The 25,739-nt window shown below is 44.3% G+C and overlaps 1 protein-coding gene across 2 annotated transcripts in view; it reads left to right on the top strand.

The window, feature by feature from the left end:
- LOC110513177 (UPF0606 protein KIAA1549L) overlaps positions 1–25,739 on the top strand; it is a 211,158-nt gene that overhangs the window by 132,582 nt on the left and 52,837 nt on the right. For both annotated transcript variants that reach the window (XM_090239196.1, XM_090239195.1), the window contains 3 exons: positions 19,871–19,930; positions 22,096–22,247; positions 23,030–23,201. In XM_090239196.1, the coding sequence (XP_090095322.1) occupies positions 19,871–19,930; positions 22,096–22,247; positions 23,030–23,201 (384 nt within the window). The remainder of the gene's footprint in view (positions 1–19,870; positions 19,931–22,095; positions 22,248–23,029; positions 23,202–25,739) is intronic.

Below are 25,739 nucleotides of genomic sequence, written 5' to 3'. Positions count from 1 at the left end.
TATTACAGTTTTATAGGGAGGTGAGGGAGGTCTCTGCCATTCGTAATATTACAGTTTTATAGGGAGGTGAGGGAGGTCTCTGCCATTCGTAATATTACAGTTTTATAGGGAGGTGAGGGAGGTCTCTTCCGTTCGTAATATTACAGTTTTATAGGGAGGTGAGGGAGGTCTCTGCCATTCGTAATATTACAGTTTTATAGGGAGGTGAGGGAGGTCTCTGCGGTTCGTAATATTACAGTATTACAGTTTTATAGGGAGGTCTCTGCCATTCGTAATATTACAGTATTACAGTTTCATAGGGAGGTGAGGGAGGTCTCTGCCGTTCGTAATATTACAGTATTACAGTTTTATAGGGAGGTCTCTGCCATTCGTAATATTACAGTATTACAGTTTCATAGGGAGGTGAGGGAGGTCTCTGCCGTTCGTAATATTACAGTTTTATAGGGAGGTGAGGGAGGTCTCTGCCGTTCGTAATATTACAGTTTTATAGGGAGGTGAGGGAGGTCTCTGCCGTTCGTAATATTACAGTTTTATAGGGAGGTGAGGGAGGTCTCTGCCGTTCGTAATATTACAGTTTTATAGGGAGGTGAGGGAGGTCTCTGCCGTTCGTAATATTACAGTTTTATAGGGAGGTGAGGGAGGTCTCTGCCATTCGTAATATTACAGTTTTATAGGGAGGTGAGGGAGGTCTCTGCCATTCGTAATATTACAGTTTTATAGGGAGGTGAGGGAGGTCTCTGCCATTCGTAATATTACAGTATTACAGTTTTATAGGGAGGTGAGGGAGGTCTCTGCCATTCATAATATTACAGTATTACAGTTTTATAGGGAGGTGAGGGAGGTCTCTGCCATTCGTAATATTACAGTTTTATAGGGAGGTGAGGGAGGTCTCTGCCATTCGTAATATTACAGTTTTATAGGGAGGTGAGGGAGGTCTCTTCCGTTCGTAATATTACAGTTTTATAGGGAGGTGAGGGAGGTCTCTGCCATTCGTAATATTACAGTTTTATAGGGAAGTGAGGGAGGTCTCTGCGGTTCGTAATATCACAGTTTTATAGGGAGGTGAGGGAGGTCTCTGCCATTCGTAATATTACAGTATTACAGTTTTATAGGGAGGTGAGGGAGGTCTCTGCCGTTCGTAATATTACAGTATTACAGTTTTATAGGGAGGTCTCTGCCATTCGTAATATTACAGTATTACAGTTTTATAGGGAGGTGAGGGAGGTCTCTGCCGTTCGTAATATTACAGTTTTATAGGGAGGTGAGGGAGGTCTCTGCCGTTCGTAATATTACAGTATTACAGTTTTATAGGGACGTCTCTGCCATTCGTAATATTACAGTATTACAGTTTTATAGGGAGGTGAGGGAGGTCTCTGCGGTTCGTAATATCACAGTTTTATAGGGAGGTGAGGGAGGTCTCTGCCATTCGTAATATTACAGTATTACAGTTTTATAGGGAGGTGAGGGAGGTCTCTGCCGTTCGTAATATTACAGTATTACAGTTTTATAGGGAGGTCTCTGCCATTCGTAATATTACAGTATTACAGTTTTATAGGGAGGTGAGGGAGGTCTCTGCCGTTCGTAATATTACAGTTTTATAGGGAGGTGAGGGAGGTCTCTGCCGTTCGTAATATTACAGTTTTATAGGGAGGTGAGGGAGGTCTCTGCCGTTCGTAATATTACAGTTTTATAGGGAGGTGAGGGAGGTCTCTGCCGTTCGTAATATTACAGTTTTATAGGGAGGTGAGGGAGGTCTCTGCCATTCGTAATATTACAGTTTTATAGGGAGGTGAGGGAGGTCTCTGCCATTCGTAATATTACAGTTTTATAGGGAGGTGAGGGAGGTCTCTTCCGTTCGTAATATTACAGTTTTATAGGGAGGTGAGGGAGGTCTCTGCCATTCGTAATATTACAGTTTTATAGGGAGGTGAGGGAGGTCTCTGCGGTTCGTAATATCACAGTTTTATAGGGAGGTGAGGGAGGTCTCTGCCATTCGTAATATTACAGTATTACAGTTTTATAGGGAGGTAAGGGAGGTCTCTGCCGTTCGTAATATTACAGTATTACAGTTTTATAGGGAGGTCTCTGCCATTCGTAATATTACAGTATTACAGTTTTATAGGGAGGTGAGGGAGGTCTCTGCCGTTCGTAATATTACAGTTTTATAGGGAGGTGAGGGAGGTCTCTGCCGTTCGTAATATTACAGTATTACAGTTTTATAGGGACGTCTCTGCCATTCGTAATATTACAGTATTACAGTTTTATAGGGAGGTGAGGGAGGTCTCTGCCATTCGTAATATTACAGTATTACAGTTTTATAGGGAGGTGAGGGAGGTCTCTGCCGTTCGTAATATTACAGTATTACAGTTTTATAGGGAGGTCTCTGCCATTCGTAATATTACAGTATTACAGTTTTATAGGGAGGTGAGGGAGGTCTCTGCCGTTCGTAATATTACAGTTTTATAGGGAGGTGAGGGAGGTCTCTGCCGTTCGTAATATTACAGTTTTATAGGGAGGTGAGGGAGGTCTCTGCCGTTCGTAATATTACAGTTTTATAGGGAGGTGAGGGAGGTCTCTGCCGTTCGTAATATTACAGTTTTATAGGGAGGTGAGGGAGGTCTCTGCCATTCGTAATATTACAGTTTTATAGGGAGGTGAGGGAGGTCTCTGCCATTCGTAATATTACAGTTTTATAGGGAGGTGAGGGAGGTCTCTGCCGTTCGTAATATTACAGTTTTATAGGGAGGTGAGGGAGGTCTCTGCCATTCATAATATTACAGTTTTATAGGGAGGTGAGGGAGGTCTCTGCCATTCGTAATATTACAGTATTACAGTTTTATAGGGAGGTGAGGGAGGTCCCTGCCGTTCGTAATATTACAGTTTTATAGGGAGGTGAGGGAGGTCTCTGCCATTCGTAATATTACAGTATTACAGTTTTATAGGGAGGTGAGGGAGGTCTCTGCCATTCGTAATATTACAGTTTTATAGGGAGGTGAGGGAGGTCTCTGCCATTCATAATATTACAGTATTACAGTTTTATAGGGAGGTGAGGGAGGTCTCTGCCATTCATAATATTACAGTATTACAGTTTTATAGGGAGGTGAGGGAGGTCTCTGCCGTTCGTAATATTACAGTTTTATAGGGAGGTGAGGGAGGTCTCTGCCGTTTGTAATATTACAGTTTTATAGGGAGGTGAGGGAGGTCTCTGCCATTCATAATATTACAGTTTTACAGTTTTATAGGGAGGTGAGGGAGGTCTCTGCCATTCATAATATTACAGTATTACAGTTTTATAGGGAGGTGAGGGAGGTCTCTGCCGTTCGTAATATTACAGTATTACAGTTTTATAGGGAGGTGAGGGAGGTCCCTGCCATTCGTAATATTACAGTTTTATAGGGAGGTGAGGGAGGTCTCTGCCATTCGTAATATTACAGTATTACAGTTTTATAGGGAGGTGAGGGAGGTCTCTGCCGTTCGTAATATTACAGTATTACAGTTTCATAGGGAGGTGAGGGAGGTCTCTGCCATTCGTAATATTACAGTTTTATAGGGAGGTGAGGGAGGTCTCTGCCGTTTGTAATATTACAGTTTTATAGGGAGGTGAGGGAGGTCTCTGCCATTCGTAATATTACAGTTTTACAGGGAGGTGAGGGAGGTCTCTGCCATTCGTAATATTACAGTTTTATAGGGAGGTGAGGGAGGTCTCTGCCATTCGTAATATTACAGTTTTATAGGGAGGTGAGGGAGGTCTCTGCCGTTTGTAATATCACAGTTTTATAGGGAGGTGAGGGAGGTCCCTGCCGTTCGTAATATTACAGTATTACAGTTTTATAGGGAGGTGAGGGAGGTCTCTGCCGTTCGTAATATTACAGTATTACAGTTTTATAGGGAGGTGAGGGAGGTCTCTGCCGTTTGTAATATTACAGTATTACAGTCTTATAGGGAGGTGAGGGAGGTCTCTGCCGTTCGTAATATTACAGTATTACAGTTTTATAGGGACGTCTCTGCCATTCGTAATATTACAGTATTACAGTTTTATAGGGAGTTGAGGGAGGTCTCTGCGGTTCGTAATATCACAGTTTTATAGGGAGGTGAGGGAGGTCTCTGCCATTCGTAATATTACAGTATTACAGTTTTATAGGGAGGTGAGGGAGGTCTCTGCCGTTCGTAATATTACAGTATTACAGTTTTATAGGGAGGTCTCTGCCATTCGTAATATTACAGTATTACAGTTTTATAGGGAGGTGAGGGAGGTCTCTGCCGTTCGTAATATTACAGTTTTATAGGGAGGTGAGGGAGGTCTCTGCCGTTCGTAATATTACAGTTTTATAGGGAGGTGAGGGAGGTCTCTGCCGTTCGTAATATTACAGTTTTATAGGGAGGTGAGGGAGGTCTCTGCCGTTCGTAATATTACAGTTTTATAGGGAGGTGAGGGAGGTCTCTGCCATTCGTAATATTACAGTTTTATAGGGAGGTGAGGGAGGTCTCTGCCATTCGTAATATTACAGTTTTATAGGGAGGTGAGGGAGGTCTCTGCCGTTCGTAATATTACAGTTTTATAGGGAGGTGAGGGAGGTCTCTGCCATTCATAATATTACAGTTTTATAGGGAGGTGAGGGAGGTCTCTGCCATTCGTAATATTACAGTATTACAGTTTTATAGGGAGGTGAGGGAGGTCCCTGCCGTTCGTAATATTACAGTTTTATAGGGAGGTGAGGGAGGTCTCTGCCATTCGTAATATTACAGTATTACAGTTTTATAGGGAGGTGAGGGAGGTCTCTGCCATTCGTAATATTACAGTTTTATAGGGAGGTGAGGGAGGTCTCTGCCATTCATAATATTACAGTATTACAGTTTTATAGGGAGGTGAGGGAGGTCTCTGCCATTCATAATATTACAGTATTACAGTTTTATAGGGAGGTGAGGGAGGTCTCTGCCGTTCGTAATATTACAGTTTTATAGGGAGGTGAGGGAGGTCTCTGCCGTTTGTAATATTACAGTTTTATAGGGAGGTGAGGGAGGTCTCTGCCATTCATAATATTACAGTTTTACAGTTTTATAGGGAGGTGAGGGAGGTCTCTGCCATTCATAATATTACAGTATTACAGTTTTATAGGGAGGTGAGGGAGGTCTCTGCCGTTCGTAATATTACAGTATTACAGTTTTATAGGGAGGTGAGGGAGGTCCCTGCCATTCGTAATATTACAGTTTTATAGGGAGGTGAGGGAGGTCTCTGCCATTCGTAATATTACAGTATTACAGTTTTATAGGGAGGTGAGGGAGGTCTCTGCCGTTCGTAATATTACAGTATTACAGTTTCATAGGGAGGTGAGGGAGGTCTCTGCCATTCGTAATATTACAGTTTTATAGGGAGGTGAGGGAGGTCTCTGCCGTTTGTAATATTACAGTTTTATAGGGAGGTGAGGGAGGTCTCTGCCATTCGTAATATTACAGTTTTATAGGGAGGTGAGGGAGGTCTCTGCCATTCGTAATATTACAGTTTTATAGGGAGGTGAGGGAGGTCTCTGCCATTCGTAATATTACAGTTTTATAGGGAGGTGAGGGAGGTCTCTGCCGTTTGTAATATCACAGTTTTATAGGGAGGTGAGGGAGGTCCCTGCCGTTCGTAATATTACAGTATTACAGTTTTATAGGGAGGTGAGGGAGGTCTCTGCCGTTCGTAATATTACAGTATTACAGTTTTATAGGGAGGTGAGGGAGGTCTCTGCCGTTTGTAATATTACAGTATTACAGTCTTATAGGGAGGTGAGGGAGGTCTCTGCCGTTCGTAATATTACAGTATTACAGTTTTATAGGGACGTCTCTGCCATTCGTAATATTACAGTATTACAGTTTTATAGGGAGGTGAGGGAGGTCTCTGCGGTTCGTAATATCACAGTTTTATAGGGAGGTGAGGGAGGTCTCTGCCATTCGTAATATTACAGTATTACAGTTTTATAGGGAGGTGAGGGAGGTCTCTGCCGTTCGTAATATTACAGTATTACAGTTTTATAGGGAGGTCTCTGCCATTCGTAATATTACAGTATTACAGTTTTATAGGGAGGTGAGGGAGGTCTCTGCCGTTCGTAATATTACAGTTTTATAGGGAGGTGAGGGAGGTCTCTGCCGTTCGTAATATTACAGTTTTATAGGGAGGTGAGGGAGGTCTCTGCCGTTCGTAATATTACAGTTTTATAGGGAGGTGAGGGAGGTCTCTGCCGTTCGTAATATTACAGTTTTATAGGGAGGTGAGGGAGGTCTCTGCCATTCGTAATATTACAGTTTTATAGGGAGGTGAGGGAGGTCTCTGCCATTCGTAATATTACAGTTTTATAGGGAGGTGAGGGAGGTCTCTGCCATTCGTAATATTACAGTTTTATAGGGAGGTGAGGGAGGTCTCTGCCATTCATAATATTACAGTATTACAGTTTTATAGGGAGGTGAGGGAGGTCTCTGCCATTCGTAATATTACAGTTTTATAGGGAGGTGAGGGAGGTCTCTGCCATTCATAATATTACAGTATTACAGTTTTATAGGGAGGTGAGGGAGGTCTCTGCCATTCGTAATATTACAGTTTTATAGGGAGGTGAGGGAGGTCTCTGCCATTCGTAATATTACAGTTTTATAGGGAGGTGAGGGAGGTCTCTTCCGTTCGTAATATTACAGTTTTATAGGGAGGTGAGGGAGGTCTCTGCCATTCGTAATATTACAGTTTTATAGGGAGGTGAGGGAGGTCTCTGCGGTTCGTAATATCACAGTTTTATAGGGAGGTGAGGGAGGTCTCTGCCATTCGTAATATTACAGTATTACAGTTTTATAGGGAGGTGAGGGAGGTCTCTGCCGTTCGTAATATTACAGTATTACAGTTTTATAGGGAGGTCTCTGCCATTCGTAATATTACAGTATTACAGTTTTATAGGGAGGTGAGGGAGGTCTCTGCCGTTCGTAATATTACAGTTTTATAGGGAGGTGAGGGAGGTCTCTGCCGTTCGTAATATTACAGTATTACAGTTTTATAGGGACGTCTCTGCCATTCGTAATATTACAGTATTACAGTTTTATAGGGAGGTGAGGGAGGTCTCTGCGGTTCGTAATATCACAGTTTTATAGGGAGGTGAGGGAGGTCTCTGCCATTCGTAATATTACAGTATTACAGTTTTATAGGGAGGTGAGGGAGGTCTCTGCCGTTCGTAATATTACAGTATTACAGTTTTATAGGGAGGTCTCTGCCATTCGTAATATTACAGTATTACAGTTTTATAGGGAGGTGAGGGAGGTCTCTGCCGTTCGTAATATTACAGTTTTATAGGGAGGTGAGGGAGGTCTCTGCCGTTCGTAATATTACAGTTTTATAGGGAGGTGAGGGAGGTCTCTGCCGTTCGTAATATTATAGTTTTATAGGGAGGTGAGGGAGGTCTCTGCCGTTCGTAATATTACAGTTTTATAGGGAGGTGAGGGAGGTCTCTGCCATTCGTAATATTACAGTTTTATAGGGAGGTGAGGGAGGTCTCTGCCATTCGTAATATTACAGTTTTATAGGGAGGTGAGGGAGGTCTCTGCCGTTTGTAATATTACAGTATTACAGTCTTATAGGGAGGTGAGGCAGGTCTCTGCCTTTCGTAATATTACAGTATTACAGTTTTATAGGGACGTCTCTGCCATTCGTAATATTACAGTATTACAGTTTTATAGGGAGGTGAGGGAGGTCTCTGCGGTTCGTAATATCACAGTTTTATAGGGAGATGAGGGAGGTCTCTGCCATTCGTAATATTACAGTATTACAGTTTTATAGGGAGGTGAGGGAGGTCTCTGCCGTTCGTAATATTACAGTATTACAGTTTTATAGGGAGGTCTCTGCCATTCGTAATATTACAGTATTACAGTTTTATAGGGAGGTGAGGGAGGTCTCTGCCGTTCGTAATATTACAGTTTTATAGGGAGGTGAGGGAGGTCTCTGCCGTTCGTAATATTACAGTTTTATAGGGAGGTGAGGGAGGTCTCTGCCGTTCGTAATATTACAGTTTTATAGGGAGGTGAGGGAGGTCTCTGCCGTTCGTAATATTACAGTTTTATAGGGAGGTGAGGGAGGTCTCTGCCGTTCGTAATATTACAGTATTACAGTTTTATAGGGAGGTCTCTGCCATTCGTAATATTACAGTATTACAGTTTTATAGGGAGGTGAGGGAGGTCTCTGCCGTTCGTAATATTACAGTTTTATAGGGAGGTGAGGGAGGTCTCTGCCGTTCGTAATATTACAGTATTACAGTTTTATAGGGACGTCTCTGCCATTCGTAATATTACAGTATTACAGTTTTATAGGGAGGTGAGGGAGGTCTCTGCGGTTCGTAATATCACAGTTTTATAGGGAGGTGAGGGAGGTCTCTGCCATTCGTAATATTACAGTATTACAGTTTTATAGGGAGGTGAGGGAGGTCTCTGCCGTTCGTAATATTACAGTATTACAGTTTTATAGGGAGGTCTCTGCCATTCGTAATATTACAGTATTACAGTTTTATAGGGAGGTGAGGGAGGTCTCTGCCGTTCGTAATATTACAGTTTTATAGGGAGGTGAGGGAGGTCTCTGCCGTTCGTAATATTACAGTTTTATAGGGAGGTGAGGGAGGTCTCTGCCGTTCGTAATATTACAGTTTTATAGGGAGGTGAGGGAGGTCTCTGCCGTTCGTAATATTACAGTTTTATAGGGAGGTGAGGGAGGTCTCTGCCGTTCGTAATATTACAGTTTTATAGGGAGGTGAGGGAGGTCTCTGCCATTCGTAATATTACAGTTTTATAGGGAGGTGAGGGAGGTCTCTGCCATTCGTAATATTACAGTTTTATAGGGAGGTGAGGGAGGTCTCTGCCATTCATAATATTACAGTATTACAGTTTTATAGGGAGGTGAGGGAGGTCTCTGCCATTCGTAATATTACAGTTTTATAGGGAGGTGAGGGAGGTCTCTGCCATTCATAATATTACAGTATTACAGTTTTATAGGGAGGTGAGGGAGGTCTCTGCCATTCGTAATATTACAGTTTTATAGGGAGGTGAGGGAGGTCTCTGCCATTCGTAATATTACAGTTTTATAGGGAGGTGAGGGAGGTCTCTTCCGTTCGTAATATTACAGTTTTATAGGGAGGTGAGGGAGGTCTCTGCCATTCGTAATATTACAGTTTTATAGGGAGGTGAGGGAGGTCTCTGCGGTTCGTAATATCACAGTTTTATAGGGAGGTGAGGGAGGTCTCTGCCATTCGTAATATTACAGTATTACAGTTTTATAGGGAGGTGAGGGAGGTCTCTGCCGTTCGTAATATTACAGTATTACAGTTTTATAGGGAGGTCTCTGCCATTCGTAATATTACAGTATTACAGTTTTATAGGGAGGTGAGGGAGGTCTCTGCCGTTCGTAATATTACAGTTTTATAGGGAGGTGAGGGAGGTCTCTGCCGTTCGTAATATTACAGTATTACAGTTTTATAGGGACGTCTCTGCCATTCGTAATATTACAGTATTACAGTTTTATAGGGAGGTGAGGGAGGTCTCTGCGGTTCGTAATATCACAGTTTTATAGGGAGGTGAGGGAGGTCTCTGCCATTCGTAATATTACAGTATTACAGTTTTATAGGGAGGTGAGGGAGGTCTCTGCCGTTCGTAATATTACAGTATTACAGTTTTATAGGGAGGTCTCTGCCATTCGTAATATTACAGTATTACAGTTTTATAGGGAGGTGAGGGAGGTCTCTGCCGTTCGTAATATTACAGTTTTATAGGGAGGTGAGGGAGGTCTCTGCCGTTCGTAATATTACAGTTTTATAGGGAGGTGAGGGAGGTCTCTGCCGTTCGTAATATTACAGTTTTATAGGGAGGTGAGGGAGGTCTCTGCCGTTCGTAATATTACAGTTTTATAGGGAGGTGAGGGAGGTCTCTGCCATTCGTAATATTACAGTTTTATAGGGAGGTGAGGGAGGTCTCTGCCATTCGTAATATTACAGTTTTATAGGGAGGTGAGGGAGGTCTCTGCCGTTTGTAATATTACAGTATTACAGTCTTATAGGGAGGTGAGGCAGGTCTCTGCCTTTCGTAATATTACAGTATTACAGTTTTATAGGGACGTCTCTGCCATTCGTAATATTACAGTATTACAGTTTTATAGGGAGGTGAGGGAGGTCTCTGCGGTTCGTAATATCACAGTTTTATAGGGAGATGAGGGAGGTCTCTGCCATTCGTAATATTACAGTATTACAGTTTTATAGGGAGGTGAGGGAGGTCTCTGCCGTTCGTAATATTACAGTATTACAGTTTTATAGGGAGGTCTCTGCCATTCGTAATATTACAGTATTACAGTTTTATAGGGAGGTGAGGGAGGTCTCTGCCGTTCGTAATATTACAGTTTTATAGGGAGGTGAGGGAGGTCTCTGCCGTTCGTAATATTACAGTTTTATAGGGAGGTGAGGGAGGTCTCTGCCGTTCGTAATATTACAGTTTTATAGGGAGGTGAGGGAGGTCTCTGCCGTTCGTAATATTACAGTTTTATAGGGAGGTGAGGGAGGTCTCTGCCATTCGTAATATTACAGTTTTATAGGGAGGTGAGGGAGGTCTCTGCCATTCGTAATATTACAGTTTTATAGGGAGGTGAGGGAGGTCTCTGCCATTCGTAATATTACAGTTTTATAGGGAGGTGAGGGAGGTCTCTGCCATTCGTAATATTACAGTATTACAGTTTTATAGGGAGGTGAGGGAGGTCTCTGCCATTCATAATATTACAGTATTACAGTTTTATAGGGAGGTGAGGGAGGTCTCTGCCATTCGTAATATTACAGTTTTATAGGGAGGTGAGGGAGGTCTCTGCCATTCGTAATATTGCAGTTTTATAGGGAGGTGAGGGAGGTCTCTGCCGTTCGTAATATTACAGTTTTATAGGGAGGTGAGGGAGGTCTCTGCCATTCGTAATATTACAGTTTTATAGGGAGGTGAGGGAGGTCTCTGCGGTTCGTAATATCACAGTTTTATAGGGAGGTGAGGGAGGTCTCTGCCATTCGTAATATTACAGTATTACAGTTTTATAGGGAGGTGAGGGAGGTCTCTGCCGTTCGTAATATTACAGTATTACAGTTTTATAGGGAGGTCTCTGCCATTCGTAATATTACAGTATTACAGTTTTATAGGGAGGTGAGGGAGGTCTCTGCCGTTCGTAATATTACAGTTTTATAGGGAGGTGAGGGAGGTCTCTGCCATTTGTAATATTACAGTATTACAGTTTTATAGGGAGGTGAGGGAGGTTTCTGCCATTCGTAATATTACAGTTTTACAGTTTTATAGGGAGGTGAGGGAGGTCTCTGGCATTCGTAATATTACAGTTTTATAGGGAGGTGAGGGAGGTCTCTGCCGTTCGTAATATTACAGTTTTATAGGGAGGTGAGGGAGGTCTTTGCCTTTCGTAATATTACAGTATTACAGTTTTATAGGGAGGTGAGGGAGGTCTCTGCCATTCGTAATATTACAGTTTTATAGGGAGGTGAGGGAGGTCTCTGCCGTTCGTAATATCACAGTTTTATAGGGAGGTGAGGGAGGTCTCTGCCATTTGTAATATTACAGTATTACAGTTTTATAGGGAGGTGAGGGAGGTCTCTGCCATTCGTAATATTACAGTTTTATAGGGAGGTGAGGGAGGTCTCTGCCGTTCGTAATATTACAGTTTTATAGGGAGGTGAGGGAGGTCTCTGCCGTTCGTAATATTACAGTTTTATAGGGAGGTGAGGGAGGTCTCTGCCGTTCGTAATATTACAGTTTTATAGGGAGGTGAGGGAGGTCTCTGCCATTCGTAATATTACAGTTTTATAGGGAGGTGAGGGAGGTCTCTGCCGTTCGTAATATTACAGTTTTATAGGGAGGTGAGGGAGGTCTCTGCCGTTCGTAATATTACAGTTTTATAGGGAGGTGAGGGAGGTCTCTGCCGTTCGTAATATTACAGTTTTATAGGGAGGTGAGGGAGGTCTTTGCCTTTCGTAATATTACAGTATTACAGTTTTATAGGGAGGTGAGGGAGGTCTCTGCCATTCGTAATATTACAGTTTTATAGGGAGGTGAGGGAGGTCTCTGCCGTTCGTAATATCACAGTTTTATAGGGAGGTGAGGGAGGTCTCTGCCATTCGTAATATTACAGTTTTATAGGGAGGTGAGGGAGGTCTCTGCCGTTCGTAATATTACAGTTTTATAGGGAGGTGAGGGAGGTCTCTGCCGTTCGTAATATTACAGTTTTATAGGGAGGTGAGGGAGGTCTCTGCCGTTCGTAATATTACAGTTTTATAGGGAGGTGAGGGAGGTCTCTGCCATTCGTAATATTACAGTATTACAGTTTTATAGGGAGGTGAGGGAGGTCTCTGCCATTCGTAATATTACAGTATTACAGTTTTATAGGGAGGTGAGGGAGGTCTCTGCCATTCGTAATATTACAGTATTACAGTTTTATAGGGAGGTGAGGGAGGTCTCTGCCATTCGTAATATTACAGTATTACAGTTTTATAGGGAGGTGAGGGAGGTCTCTGCCGTTCGTAATATTACAGTATTACAGTTTTATAGGGAGGTGAGGGAGGTCTCTGCCGTTCGTAATATTACAGTATTACAGTTTTATAGGGAGGTGAGGGAGGTCTCTGCCATTCGTAATATTACAGTATTACAGTTTTATAGGGAGGTGAGGGAGGTCTCTGCCGTTCGTAATATTACAGTATTACAGTTTTATAGGGAGGTCTCTGCCATTCGTAATATTACAGTATTACAGTTTTATAGGGAGGTGAGGGAGGTCTCTGCCGTTCGTAATATTACAGTATTACAGTTTTATAGGGAGGTGAGGGAGGTCTCTGCCGTTCGTAATATTACAGTATTACAGTTTTATAGGGAGGTGAGGGAGGTCTCTGCCATTCGTAATATTACAGTATTACAGTTTTATAGGGAGGTGAGGGAGGTCTCTGCCGTTCGTAATATTACAGTATTACAGTTTTATAGGGAGGTCTCTGCCATTCGTAATATTACAGTATTACAGTTTTATAGGGAGGTGAAGGAGGTCTCTGCCGTTCGTAATATTACAGTTTTATAGGGAGGTGAGGGAGGTCTCTGCCGTTCGTAATATTACAGTATTACAGTTTTATAGGGACGTCTCTGCCATTCGTAATATTACAGTATTACAGTTTTATAGGGAGGTGAGGGAGGTCTCTGCGGTTCGTAATATCACAGTTTTATAGGGAGGTGAGGGAGGTCTCTGCCATTCGTTATATTACAGTATTACAGTTTTATAGGGAGGTGAGGGAGGTCTCTGCCGTTCGTAATATTACAGTATTACAGTTTTATAGGGAGGTCTCTGCCATTCGTAATATTACAGTATTACAGTTTTATAGGGAGGTGAGGGAGGTCTCTGCCGTTCGTAATATTACAGTTTTATAGGGAGGTGAGGGAGGTCTCTGCCGTTCGTAATATTACAGTTTTATAGGGAGGTGAGGGAGGTCTCTGCCGTTCGTAATATTACAGTTTTATAGGGAGGTGAGGGAGGTCTCTGCCGTTCGTAATATTACAGTTTTATAGGGAGGTGAGGGAGGTCTCTGCCATTCGTAATATTACAGTTTTATAGGGAGGTGAGGGAGGTCTCTGCCATTCGTAATATTACAGTTTTATAGGGAGGTGAGGGAGGTCTCTGCCGTTTGTAATATTACAGTATTACAGTCTTATAGGGAGGTGAGGGAGGTCTCTGCCTTTCGTAATATTACAGTATTACAGTTTTATAGGGACGTCTCTGCCATTCGTAATATTACAGTATTACAGTTTTATAGGGAGGTGAGGGAGGTCTCTGCGGTTCGTAATATCACAGTTTTATAGGGAGATGAGGGAGGTCTCTGCCATTCGTAATATTACAGTATTACAGTTTTATAGGGAGGTGAGGGAGGTCTCTGCCGTTCGTAATATTACAGTATTACAGTTTTATAGGGAGGTCTCTGCCATTCGTAATATTACAGTATTACAGTTTTATAGGGAGGTGAGGGAGGTCTCTGCCGTTCGTAATATTACAGTTTTATAGGGAGGTGAGGGAGGTCTCTGCCGTTCGTAATATTACAGTTTTATAGGGAGGTGAGGGAGGTCTCTGCCGTTCGTAATATTACAGTTTTATAGGGAGGTGAGGGAGGTCTCTGTCGTTCGTAATATTACAGTTTTATAGGGAGGTGAGGGAGGTCTCTGCCATTCGTAATATTACAGTTTTATAGGGAGGTGAGGGAGGTCTCTGCCATTCGTAATATTACAGTTTTATAGGGAGGTGAGGGAGGTCTCTGCCATTCGTAATATTACAGTTTTATAGGGAGGTGAGGGAGGTCTCTGCCATTCGTAATATTACAGTATTACAGTTTTATAGGGAGGTGAGGGAGGTCTCTGCCATTCATAATATTACAGTATTACAGTTTTATAGGGAGGTGAGGGAGGTCTCTGCCATTCGTAATATTACAGTTTTATAGGGAGGTGAGGGAGGTCTCTGCCATTCGTAATATTACAGTTTTATAGGGAGGTGAGGGAGGTCTCTGCCGTTCGTAATATTACAGTTTTATAGGGAGGTGAGGGAGGTCTCTGCCATTCGTAATATTACAGTTTTATAGGGAGGTGAGGGAGGTCTCTGCGGTTCGTAATATCACAGTTTTATAGGGAGGTGAGGGAGGTCTCTGCCATTCGTAATATTACAGTATTACAGTTTTATAGGGAGGTGAGGGAGGTCTCTGCCGTTCGTAATATTACAGTATTACAGTTTTATAGGGAGGTCTCTGCCATTCGTAATATTACAGTATTACAGTTTTATAGGGAGGTGAGGGAGGTCTCTGCCGTTCGTAATATTACAGTTTTATAGGGAGGTGAGGGAGGTCTCTGCCGTTCGTAATATTACAGTTTTATAGGGAGGTGAGGGAGGTCTCTGCCATTTGTAATATTACAGTATTACAGTTTTATAGGGAGGTGAGGGAGGTTTCTGCCATTCGTAATATTACAGTTTTACAGTTTTATAGGGAGGTGAGGGAGGTCTCTGGCATTCGTAATATTACAGTTTTATAGGGAGGTGAGGGAGGTCTCTGCCGTTCGTAATATTACAGTTTTATAGGGAGGTGAGGGAGGTCTTTGCCTTTCGTAATATTACAGTATTACAGTTTTATAGGGAGGTGAGGGAGGTCTCTGCCATTCGTAATATTACAGTTTTATAGGGAGGTGAGGGAGGTCTCTGCCGTTCGTAATATCACAGTTTTATAGGGAGGTGAGGGAGGTCTCTGCCATTTGTAATATTACAGTATTACAGTTTTATAGGGAGGTGAGGGAGGTCTCTGCCATTCGTAATATTACAGTTTTATAGGGAGGTGAGGGAGGTCTCTGCCGTTCGTAATATTACAGTTTTATAGGGAGGTGAGGGAGGTCTCTGCCGTTCGTAATATTACAGTTTTATAGGGAGGTGAGGGAGGTCTCTGCCGTTCGTAATATTACAGTTTTATAGGGAGGTGAGGGAGGTCTCTGCCATTCGTAATATTACAGTTTTATAGGGAGGTGAGGGAGGTCTCTGCCGTTCGTAATATTACAGTTTTATAGGGAGGTGAGGGAGGTCTCTGCCGTTCGTAATATTACAGTTTTATAGGGAGGTGAGGGAGGTCTCTGCCGTTCGTAATATTACAGTTTTATAGGGAGGTGAGGGAGGTCTTTGCCTTTCGTAATATTACAGTATTACAGTTTTATAGGGAGGTGAGGGAGGTCTCTGCCATTCGTAATATTACAGTTTTATAGGGAGGTGAGGGAGGTCTCTGCCGTTCGTAATATCACAGTTTTATAGGGAGGTGAGGGAGGTCTCTGCCATTTGTAATATTACAGTATTACAGTTTTATAGGGAGGTGAGGGAGGTCTCTGCCATTCGTAATATTACAGTTTTATAGGGAGGTGAGGGAGGTCTCTGCCGTTCGTAATATTACAGTTTTATAGGGAGGTGAGGGAGGTCTCTGCCGTTCGTAATATTACAGTTTTATAGGGAGGTGAGGGAGGTCTCTGCCGTTCGTAATATTACAGTTTTATAGGGAGGTGAGGGAGGTCTCTGCCATTCGTAATATTACAGTATTACAGTTTTATAGGGAGGTGAGGGAGGTCTCTGCCATTCGTAATATTACAGTATTACAGTTTTATAGGGAGGTGAGGGAGGTCTCTGCCATTCGTAATATTACAGTATTACAGTTTTATAGGGAGGTGAGGGAGGTCTCTGCCATTCGTAATATTACAGTATTACAGTTTTATAGGGAGGTGAGGGAGGTCTCTGCCGTTCGTAATATTACAGTATTACAGTTTTATAGGGAGGTGAGGGAGGTCTCTGCCGTTCGTAATATTACAGTATTACAGTTTTATAGGGAGGTGAGGGAGGTTTCTGCCATTCGTAATATTACAGTATTACAGTTTTATAGGGAGGTGAGGGAGGTCTCTGCCATTCGTAATATTACAGTTTTATAGGGAGGTGAGGGAGGTCTCTGCCATTCGTAATATTACAGTATTGCAGTTTTATAGGGAGGTGAGGGAGGTCTCTGCCGTTCGTAATATTACAGTATTACAGTTTTATAGGGAGGTGAGGGAGGTCTCTGCCATTCGTAATATTACAGTATCACAGTTTTATAGGGAGGTGAGGGAGGTCTCTGCCGTTCGTAATTTTTGCAGTTTTATATGGAGGTGAGGGAGGTCTCTGCCATTCGTAATATTACAGTTTTATAGGGAGGTGAGGGAGGTCTCTGCCGTTCGTAATATCACAGTTTTATAGGGAGGTGAGGGAGGTCTCTGCCATTCGTAATATCACAGTTTTATAGGAAGGTGAGGGAGGTCTCTGCCATATGTTGGCAGCGGCTGGCGCCACTCTTCAAAGGCAATTACCACAGTAAATAATTAACAGTGGGGGGTTTATCAGTGTGCACAGTAGAACACCTCAGGCCCTGTTCAGACAGAGACGACCCTAAATCTCTCTCCACTTCCAACGTTACTGTTTTCAACCTGGAGAATTCCAGGGAAGGTCAGGGGATTTTTCAGACTGTTCATATATAGATAGATAGATATATAGATATCAAATGTGGTGATGAGTTTTTAAGCTTGTCTTCTGTGTTTTCTTCCTTTCAGTGGTGTATGTGTGTGTGTGTGTGTTTGTGTGTGTGTGTGTGTGTTTGTGTGTGTGTGTGTGTGTGTGTGTGTGTGTGTGTGTGTGTGTGTGTGTGTGTGTGTGTGTGTGTGTGTGTGTGTGTGTGTTTGTGTGTGTGTGTGTGTGTGTGTGTGTGTGTGTGTGTGTGTGTGTGTGTGTGTGTGTGTGTGTGTGTGTGTGTGTGTGTGTGTGTGTGTGTGTGTGTGTGTGTGTTGTGTGTGTGTGTGTGTGTGTGTGTGTGTGTGTGTGTGTGTGTGTGTGTGTGTGTGTGTGTGTGTGTGTGTGTGTGTGTGTGTGTGTGTGTGTGTGTGTGTGTGTGTGTGTGTGTGTGTGTGTGTGTCTGTTTCTACATTTAAGAAGCCTATGTGCCAAGGTTTTAGTAAGGCTGTGTCAGTTGATAATGTATCTTAAACCAGAATGTGGAAGATGGAAAACCAAACAACTCATCAAGTAAAGAATCATCACAACACACATCATTTGTTGAATATTTGATGAGTGTTTGACTTCTAAACTACTGTTTAGAGTACATGTTGTTTTACTATATTCAACAAGGGAATCACACACAACCTGCTCCTTTTAAATCCACCCAACAAATACCTTTCAGAACGCGGTGTTTTTCATCCGTAGGCCTCTCTAACTTCAGCAGTGGAGCTCTGAGGTTTATGTGAAACATCATCACAGATTAAGCAGCACGATTGTGCACGGCTGAGACTACAGTATTGGACAGTGTTAAAGAGATTGTGCTGACAGCCCTGCAGTAGTAACGGGTGACAGGCCAGAGCATCCATTGTTCCCCTACTCACTCATACAGTGGCAGAGGGTGATGTGACAGCCCTGCAGTAGTAACGGGTAACAGGCCAGAGCATCCATTGTTCCCCTACTCACTCATACAGTGGCAGAGGGTGATGTGACAGGCTTGCAAATCTTTAGAAATGAATAAAAGAACCCCCCAGACAGATGTGTAGAGGATGTTTGGGGACGTGCTGAGAATGGAGAGGAGGGGGGGACTAGTGCCAGCCTCACAGCCGGACGGCCATCTTAGAGCTGTTATCACTGCCAGTTTGTTTGTGACACCTGAACCAGATGTCTCTCTCGCTCTCACTCTATACAACTACCCCTGTCTCTCTTTCTGTACTGTGTCTGATTTCATAGGCCAGTGAAACAGCATATCCCCAAACCCCTGTGCCAGCCCCAGTACTTAATCAGGCAGGAAATATGTAACCGAGCTAAAGCCTGGGAAACTCAACAGACAACCAGAAGAGAGGTAGAGCCCATGCAGATATCAGCTCTCACAGTGAGACACTCAGCCAGAGCTCTCAGTATAAGAAACTCTATGACAACTCTTTGCCACTGTAAACTCTCAGTACCACTGCAGTGATGTTTTCACAAGGAGAAATCAAGCCATTCAAAGCACCAATGTAGTTCTGACCAGTTAAATTCATAAAGTACTTGACAGAAATTATTTTGACTCACATAAAGACACTGCTATCTAACCTCCAAACAAGCTTCAATGCCATACAACACTCCTTCCGTGGCCTCCAACTGTTCTTAAACGCTAGTAAAACCAAATGCATGCTTTTCAACCGATCGCTGCCTGCACCCGCATGCCCGACTAGCATCACCACCCTGGATGGTTCCGACCTAGAATATGTGGACATCTATAAGTACCTAGGTGTCTGGCTAGACTTCAAACTCTCCTTCCAGACTCATATCAAACATCTCCAATCGAAAATCAAATCAAGAGTCGGCTTTCTATTCCGCAACAAAGCCTCCTTCACTCACGCCGCCAAGCTTACCCTAGTAAAACTGACTATCCTACCGATCCTCGACTTCGGCGATGTCATCTACAAAATGGCTTCCAACACTCTACTCAGCAAACTGGATGCAGTCTATCACAGTGCCATCCGTTTTGTCACTAAAGCACCTTATACCACCCACCACTGCGACTTGTATGCTCTAGTCGGCTGGCCCTCGCTACATATTCGTCGCCAGACCCACTGGCTCCAGGTCATCTACAAGTCCATGCTAGGTAAAGCTCCGCCTTATCTCAGCTCACTGGTCACGATGGCAACACCCACCCGTAGCACGCGCTCCAGCAGGTGTATCTCACTGATCATCCCTAAAGCCAACACCTCATTTGGCCGCCTTTCGTTCCAGTACTCTGCTGCCTGTGACTGGAACGAATTGCAAAAATCGCTGAAGTTGGAGACTTTTATCTCCCTCACCAACTTCAAACATCAGCTATCTGAGCAGCTAACCGATCGCTGCAGCTGTACATAGTCTATTGGTAAATAGCCCACCCATTTTCACCTACCTCATCCCCATACTGTTTTTATTTATTTATTTTTCTGCTCTTTTGCACACCAATATCTCTACCTGTACATGACCATCTGATAATTTATCACTCCAGTGTTAATCTGCAAAATTGTAATTATTTGCCTACCTCCTCATGCCTTTTGCACACATTGTATATAGACTCCCCCTTTGTTTTCTACTGTGTTATTGACTTGTTAATTGTTTACTCCATGTGTAACTCTGTGTTGTCTGCTCACACTGCTATGCTTTATCTTGGCCAGGTCGCAGTTGCAAATGAGAACTTGTTCTCAACTAGCCTACCTGGTTAAATAAAGGTGAAATAAAAATAATAAAATAAATAAAGAAGAAATGTCAGACCGGTCATGCTGTTCCTCTGTTCTTTTTCAGCGTTGGAATACCACAACCTCAATACCTCCATCGCTACCAGAGACTTCTGGGTAATCACAGGTAATTGTCTTATTGTTTCTCTCCTTATGGGCTTATTGAAGAGAAGCTCTCTAGTTGAGCTGCTGATACGTGTTCTGTATATGCAGTCTTTTGTGCTTGTTTTAACCCATTACAGTCGTGGAAATGGGCCTGTATGGATTGGTCCAAATTGAAAAAGCATATGCATGACCACGGTACACTCTTAGAAAAAAGGCTTTCAAAAGGGTTCTTCGGCTGTCCCCATAGGATAACCCTATTTGGTTCCACGGAGAACCCTTTTTGGTTCCATGTAGAACCCTTTTGGGCTCCATGTAGAACCCTCTGTGGAAAGGGTAACCCAAAAGGGTTCTACATGGAACCAAAAGGGGTTCTTCAAAGGGTTCTCCTATGGGGAAAGCTGAAGAACCCTTTAAGGTTCTAGATAGCACATTTTTTTCCTAAGGGTGTAGCAATTGAATCACTGGAGGTCTGGGCTGTGTAGATGTGTAGATGAATCAGGTCTGGGCTGTGTAGATGAATCAGGTCTGGGCTGTGTAGATGTGTCGAGGAATCAGGTCTGGGCTGTGTAGATGAATCAGGTCTGGGCTGTGTAGATGTGTAGAGGAATCAGGTCTGGGCTGTGTAGATGAATTAGGTCTGGGCTGTGTAGATGAATCAGGTCTGGGCTGTGTAGATGTGTCGAGGAATCAGGTCTGGGCTGTGTAGATGAATCAGGTCTGGGCTGTGTAGATGTGTAGAGGAATCAGGTCTGGGCTGTGTAGATGAATTAGGTCTGGGCTGTGTAGATGAATCAGGTCTGGGCTGTGTAGATGAATCAGATCAGGTCTGGGCTGTGTAGATGTGTAGATGAATCAGATCAGGTTAGATCAGATTAGATATGCGTAGATGAGTGTGTGTTTAGATATGCGTAGTGTGTGGTTATGTACGAGCTCATGTGTGTGTAGATGTGTAGCCTCTTCTCTTTTATATAGGGAATTATCTGTGTGATGGTATTGTGCATCTCTTACCGTCTCTCTGGGAAGAAAGAGAGAGGAGAGAGAGGCAGATTATTGTCTCTCTGGGAAGAAAGAGAGAGGAGAGAGAGGCAGGGAGGCAGACTACCGTCTCTCTGGGAAGAAAGAGAGAGGAGAGAGAGGCAGACTAACGTCTCTCTGGGAAGAAAGAGAGAGGCAGGGAGGCAGACTACCGTCTCTCTGGGAAGAAAGAGAGAGGAGAGAGAGGCAGGGAGGCAGACTAGCGTCTCTCCGGGAAGAAAGAGAGAGGAGAGAGAGGCAGGGAGGCAGACTAGCATCTATCTGGGAGGAAAGAGAGAGGAGAGAGAGGCAGGGAGGCAGACTAGCGTCTCCGGGAAGAAAGAGAGAGGCAGGGAGGCAGACTAGCGTCTCTCCGGGAAGAAAGAGAGAGGAGAGAGAGGCAGACTAATGTCTCTCTGGGAAGAAAGAGAGAGGAGAGAGAGGCAGACTACCGTCTCTCTGGGAGGAAAGAGAGAGGAGAGAGAGGCAGACTAATGTCTCTCTGGGAAGAAAGAGAGAGGAGAGAGAGGCAGACTACCGTCTCTCTGGGAGGAAAGAGAGAGGCAGGGAGGCAGACTACCGTCTCTCTGGGAGGAAAGAGAGAGGAGAGAGAGGCAGACTAATGTCTCTCTGGGAAGAAAGAGAGAGGCAGGGAGGCAGACTACCGTCTCTCTGGGAGGAAAGAGAGAGGAGAGAGAGGCAGACTAAAGTAGATGAGAGAGGCAGGGAGGCAGACTAACGTCTCTCTGGGAAGAAAGAGAGAGGAGAGAGAGGCAGGGAGGCAGACTACCATCTCTCTGGGAAGAAAAAGAGAGGAGAGAGAGGCAGGGAGGCAGACTACCATCTCTCTGGGAAGAAAGAGAGAGGAGAGAGAGGCAGGAAGGCAGACTACCGTCTCTCTGGGAGGAAAGAGAGAGGAGAGAGGCAAACTAATGTCTCTCTTTCTCTAGCTTCCTTCCTCATCCCTCTCTTTCTCCTCCTTCCTTCTCTCTCTCTCAATTGGATTAAAATATCTCGCTCAATCACCTCCTCTGCCCTCTGACCTCCTCGTTACCCTCTCTCACTCTCACTCTCCCTTTCTCTCTCGCTCTCCCCCTCTCTCTTATTCTCATGCTTCTCACTCTCCCTCCTCTCTCCCTCCTTCCCCCCTCCCCCCTCCCCCTCTCCCTGCAGTCATCCTGGATGTGGATAACTCATCTCTGGAGAGCCAGTACCAGAGCTTTGCCAGTCTCATGGAGCAGCGCCTGGCTGAGCTGTTTGTGGTTGCTCGCCAGCAGGGCACTCGCTTCAGGAGAGCCACCACTGTGGACAGCTACACTGTCCAGGTAGGGAGCAGAGCTGGCACTGCAACCCAGGCAGGTTGGCCTGGAGGTCTGCTCTGGAGGCCCTTGACAGACCTGGTTCTGAGACAGTGTGGCCACTCCTGACAGGTTTATTGTCAACTTCCCCAGGGTGGATGTCCTTATGTGTGTTGAGTAGTGAGGCTAATGAATTGAATACTAATGCTGACTTGTTTCTTAAACAAAGCATCTATATTTCATAGTGATAAAAAGTAAAACACACGTGTGTGGGCGTTTACACACAGTCACACACACACACACACACACACACACACACACACACACACACACACACAGTCACACACACACACAGTCACACACACACACACACACACACACACACACACACACACAGTCACACACACACACACACAGTCACACACACACACACACACACACACACACAGTCACACACACACACACAGTCACACACACACACACACACACACACACAACTTAATTAGAGGGATTTCCAGCTTGTTATAGAAGTTAAATATATTAAAGGTAAAGATGCTGATGGCATTTATACAATTCATTTCAATAATGATTACTGTGTTAACCACACATGTTTTTTACCCATTAGTCATCGTGTTCTCATTTGTCACTGTATTGTTTTCTAAAGAACTAGTGTATGAAGTAAACGTGCTGTAAGAAGATCTCTGACCCTTCCATGTCCGTAGGTGTCATTGGCACCGTAACATTCTGGACGTACAGGTGGAGCCTTCAATCTGAGGAGACTTGTTTTAACCCTTCCTATATCCACTCAGATGGTGAGTATCCGTCGAGTGATGGGTCAGAAGAACCCAGCAGAGATGACCTACTACGTTCAGCTGAACGGTCTTCCCTTACCGGGCACATCAGCCGCCAAGGTCCTGAACACGCTGGACTCTCAGACCATGGCCCTCACACTGGGTTACTTCGTTCAGCTGCAGGCTGAACGTACGTATACCTCCTCTTGGATGGATGGATGGATGGATGGGTGGGTGGGTGTGTAGGTTGTTGGGTGGGTTGGTGGATGGATGGATGGATGGGTGGGTGTGTAGGTTGTTGGGTGGGTTGGTGGATGGATGGATGGGTGGGTGTGTAGGTTGTTGGGTGGGTTGGTGATGGATGGGTGGGTGGATGGATGGATGGATGGATGGATGGATGGGTGTGTAGGTTGTTGGGTGGGTTGGTGGATGGATGGATGGATGGATGGATGGATGGGTGGATGGGTGGGTGTGTAGGTTGTTGGGTGGGTTGGTGGATGGATGGATGGATGGATGGATGGATGGATGGATGGATGGGTGGATGGGTGGGTGTGTAGGTTGTTGGGTGGTTTGGTGGATGGATGGATGGATGGGTGTGTAGGTTGTTGGGTGAGTTGGTGGATGGATGGATGGATGGATGGAGAGGGAGAAGAAACTCAAGCTATACACAGAGAGAGACCAAATCAAGAGAAAACAAAAACATAATTACTTGACAAATTGGAAAGAATTAACAAAAAAACAGAGCAAACTAGAATGCTATTTGGCCCTAAACAGAGAGTACACAGTGGCAGAATACCTGTCCACTGTGACTGACCCAAACTTAAGGAAAGCTTTGACTATGTACAGACTCAGTGAGCATAGCCTTGCTATTGCGAACGGCCGCCATAGGCAGACATGGCTCTCAAGAGAAGACAGGCTATGTAAACACTGCCCACAAAATGAGGTGGAAACTGAGCTGAACTGAACTTCCTAACCTCCTGCCAAAAATGTATGACCATATTAGATACACATATTTCCCTCAGATTACACAGATCCACAAAGAATTCGAAAAACAAATCCAATTTTGATCAACTCTCATATCTACTGGGTGAAATAGCACAGAAATACCACGTATGGTTATTTTGACCCTTGATTATTGTTGTTACTATTGTCCCGTTGACAATATTGAGTATTATTATTTGAATTATGTTCATATTGTAAATCTCCAAAGTAAGCTTTGGCAATATGTACATTGTTACGTTTAGCCAATAAAGCAAATTGAGTTGAGAGAGAGCAAAGCAAATACTGTTTAATAGAGAAGGGTCTTTAGAATTCTGTTGAGAGAATATGTGAGTGTGTGAAAAAGAGAGGTAGAGAGAGAGAGGGGGGAGGGGAGGGAGGGAGAGGAGCGGAGGGAGAGTGAGGGAGAGAGGACGGGAGGGTGAGAGGAGGGGAGGGAGAGAGAAGGGGGAGGAGGGGAGGGAGAGAGAGGAGGAGAGGGAGAGAGGAGGGGAGGGAGAGAGGGGGGGGGGGGAGAGGAGGGTAGAGAGAGAGAGAGGAAGAGAGAGAGAGCTTTGGCAATATGTACATTGTTACCTCATGCCAATAAAGATAATTGAATTGAGAGAGAGAGAGGAGTAAGAGAGGGAGAAATGTTCCAGCTGAGAGAGAGAAAGGTAGACACCATCTTCTCATAATCTCACACATCAGCTCCAGGCAGAACACTGAGCTGCACTACACTCTCACTGTGAACACTCAGGAGAAGGGAAGGAGGGAGGGAGGGAGGGAGGGGAGCGAGGGAGGGAGGGAGGGAGGGAGATTGCATTTCTGAATGTGTATCAAATCAAGAATGTGTGTGTGTGCGTGCGTCCCCCTCTGTGCATATCCTTATAAAGTTCCTCAGTACTCTGTTTTCTGTGTACTAACAGGCTAAGATCTGTCAGAGCTGTATGTCTCTGTGTCAGAGTGGGTAAGGTCTGTCACAGATGTATGTCTCTGTGTCAGAGTGGGTAAGGTCTGTCAGAGCTGTATGTCTCTGTGTCAGAGTGGGTAAGGTCTGTCAGAGTGGGTAAGATCTGTCAGAGCTGTATGTCTCTGTGTCAGAGTGGGTAAGGTCTGTCAGAGTGGCTAAGATCTGTCAGAGCTGTATGTCTCTGTGTCAGAGTGGGTAAGGTCTGTCAGAGGTGTATGTCTCTGTGTCAGAGTGGGTAAGGTCTGTCAGAGCTGTATGTCTCTGTGTCAGAGTGGGTAAGGTCTGTCAGAGTGGGTAAGGTCTGTCAGAGCTGTATGTCTCTGTGTCAGAGTGGGTGAGGTCTGTCAGAGCTGTATGTCTCTGTGTCAGAGTGGGTAAGGTCTGTCAGAGTGGGTAAGGTCTGTCAGAGTGGGTAAGGTCTGTCAGAGCTGTATGTCTCTGTGTCACTGTGGGTAAGGTCTGTCACAGCTGTATGTCTCTGTGTCAGAGTGGGTAAGGTATGTCAGAGTGGGTAAGGTCTGTCAGAGTGGGTAAGGTCTGTCAGAGCTGTATGTCTCTGTGTCAGAGTGGGTAAGGTCTGTCAGAGCTGTATGTCTCTGTGTCAGAGTGGGTGTACAGGACAGGACATGCTATCTCTGTGTCAGAGTGGGTGTACAGGACATACTATCTCTGTGTCAGAGTGGGTGTACAGTACAGGACATACTATCTCTTTGTCAGAGTGGGTGTACAGGACATACTATCTCTGTGTCAGAGTGGGTGTACAGGACATACTATCTC

The sequence above is a fragment of the Oncorhynchus mykiss genome, chromosome 6, assembly GCF_057628025.1.
Source record: "Oncorhynchus mykiss isolate SJ-2025 chromosome 6, ASM5762802v1, whole genome shotgun sequence".
NCBI lineage: Eukaryota > Metazoa > Chordata > Actinopteri > Salmoniformes > Salmonidae > Oncorhynchus > Oncorhynchus mykiss.
Note: the sequence above shows the minus strand (reverse complement) of the source record. Positions and strands in the feature narration are given on the sequence as shown.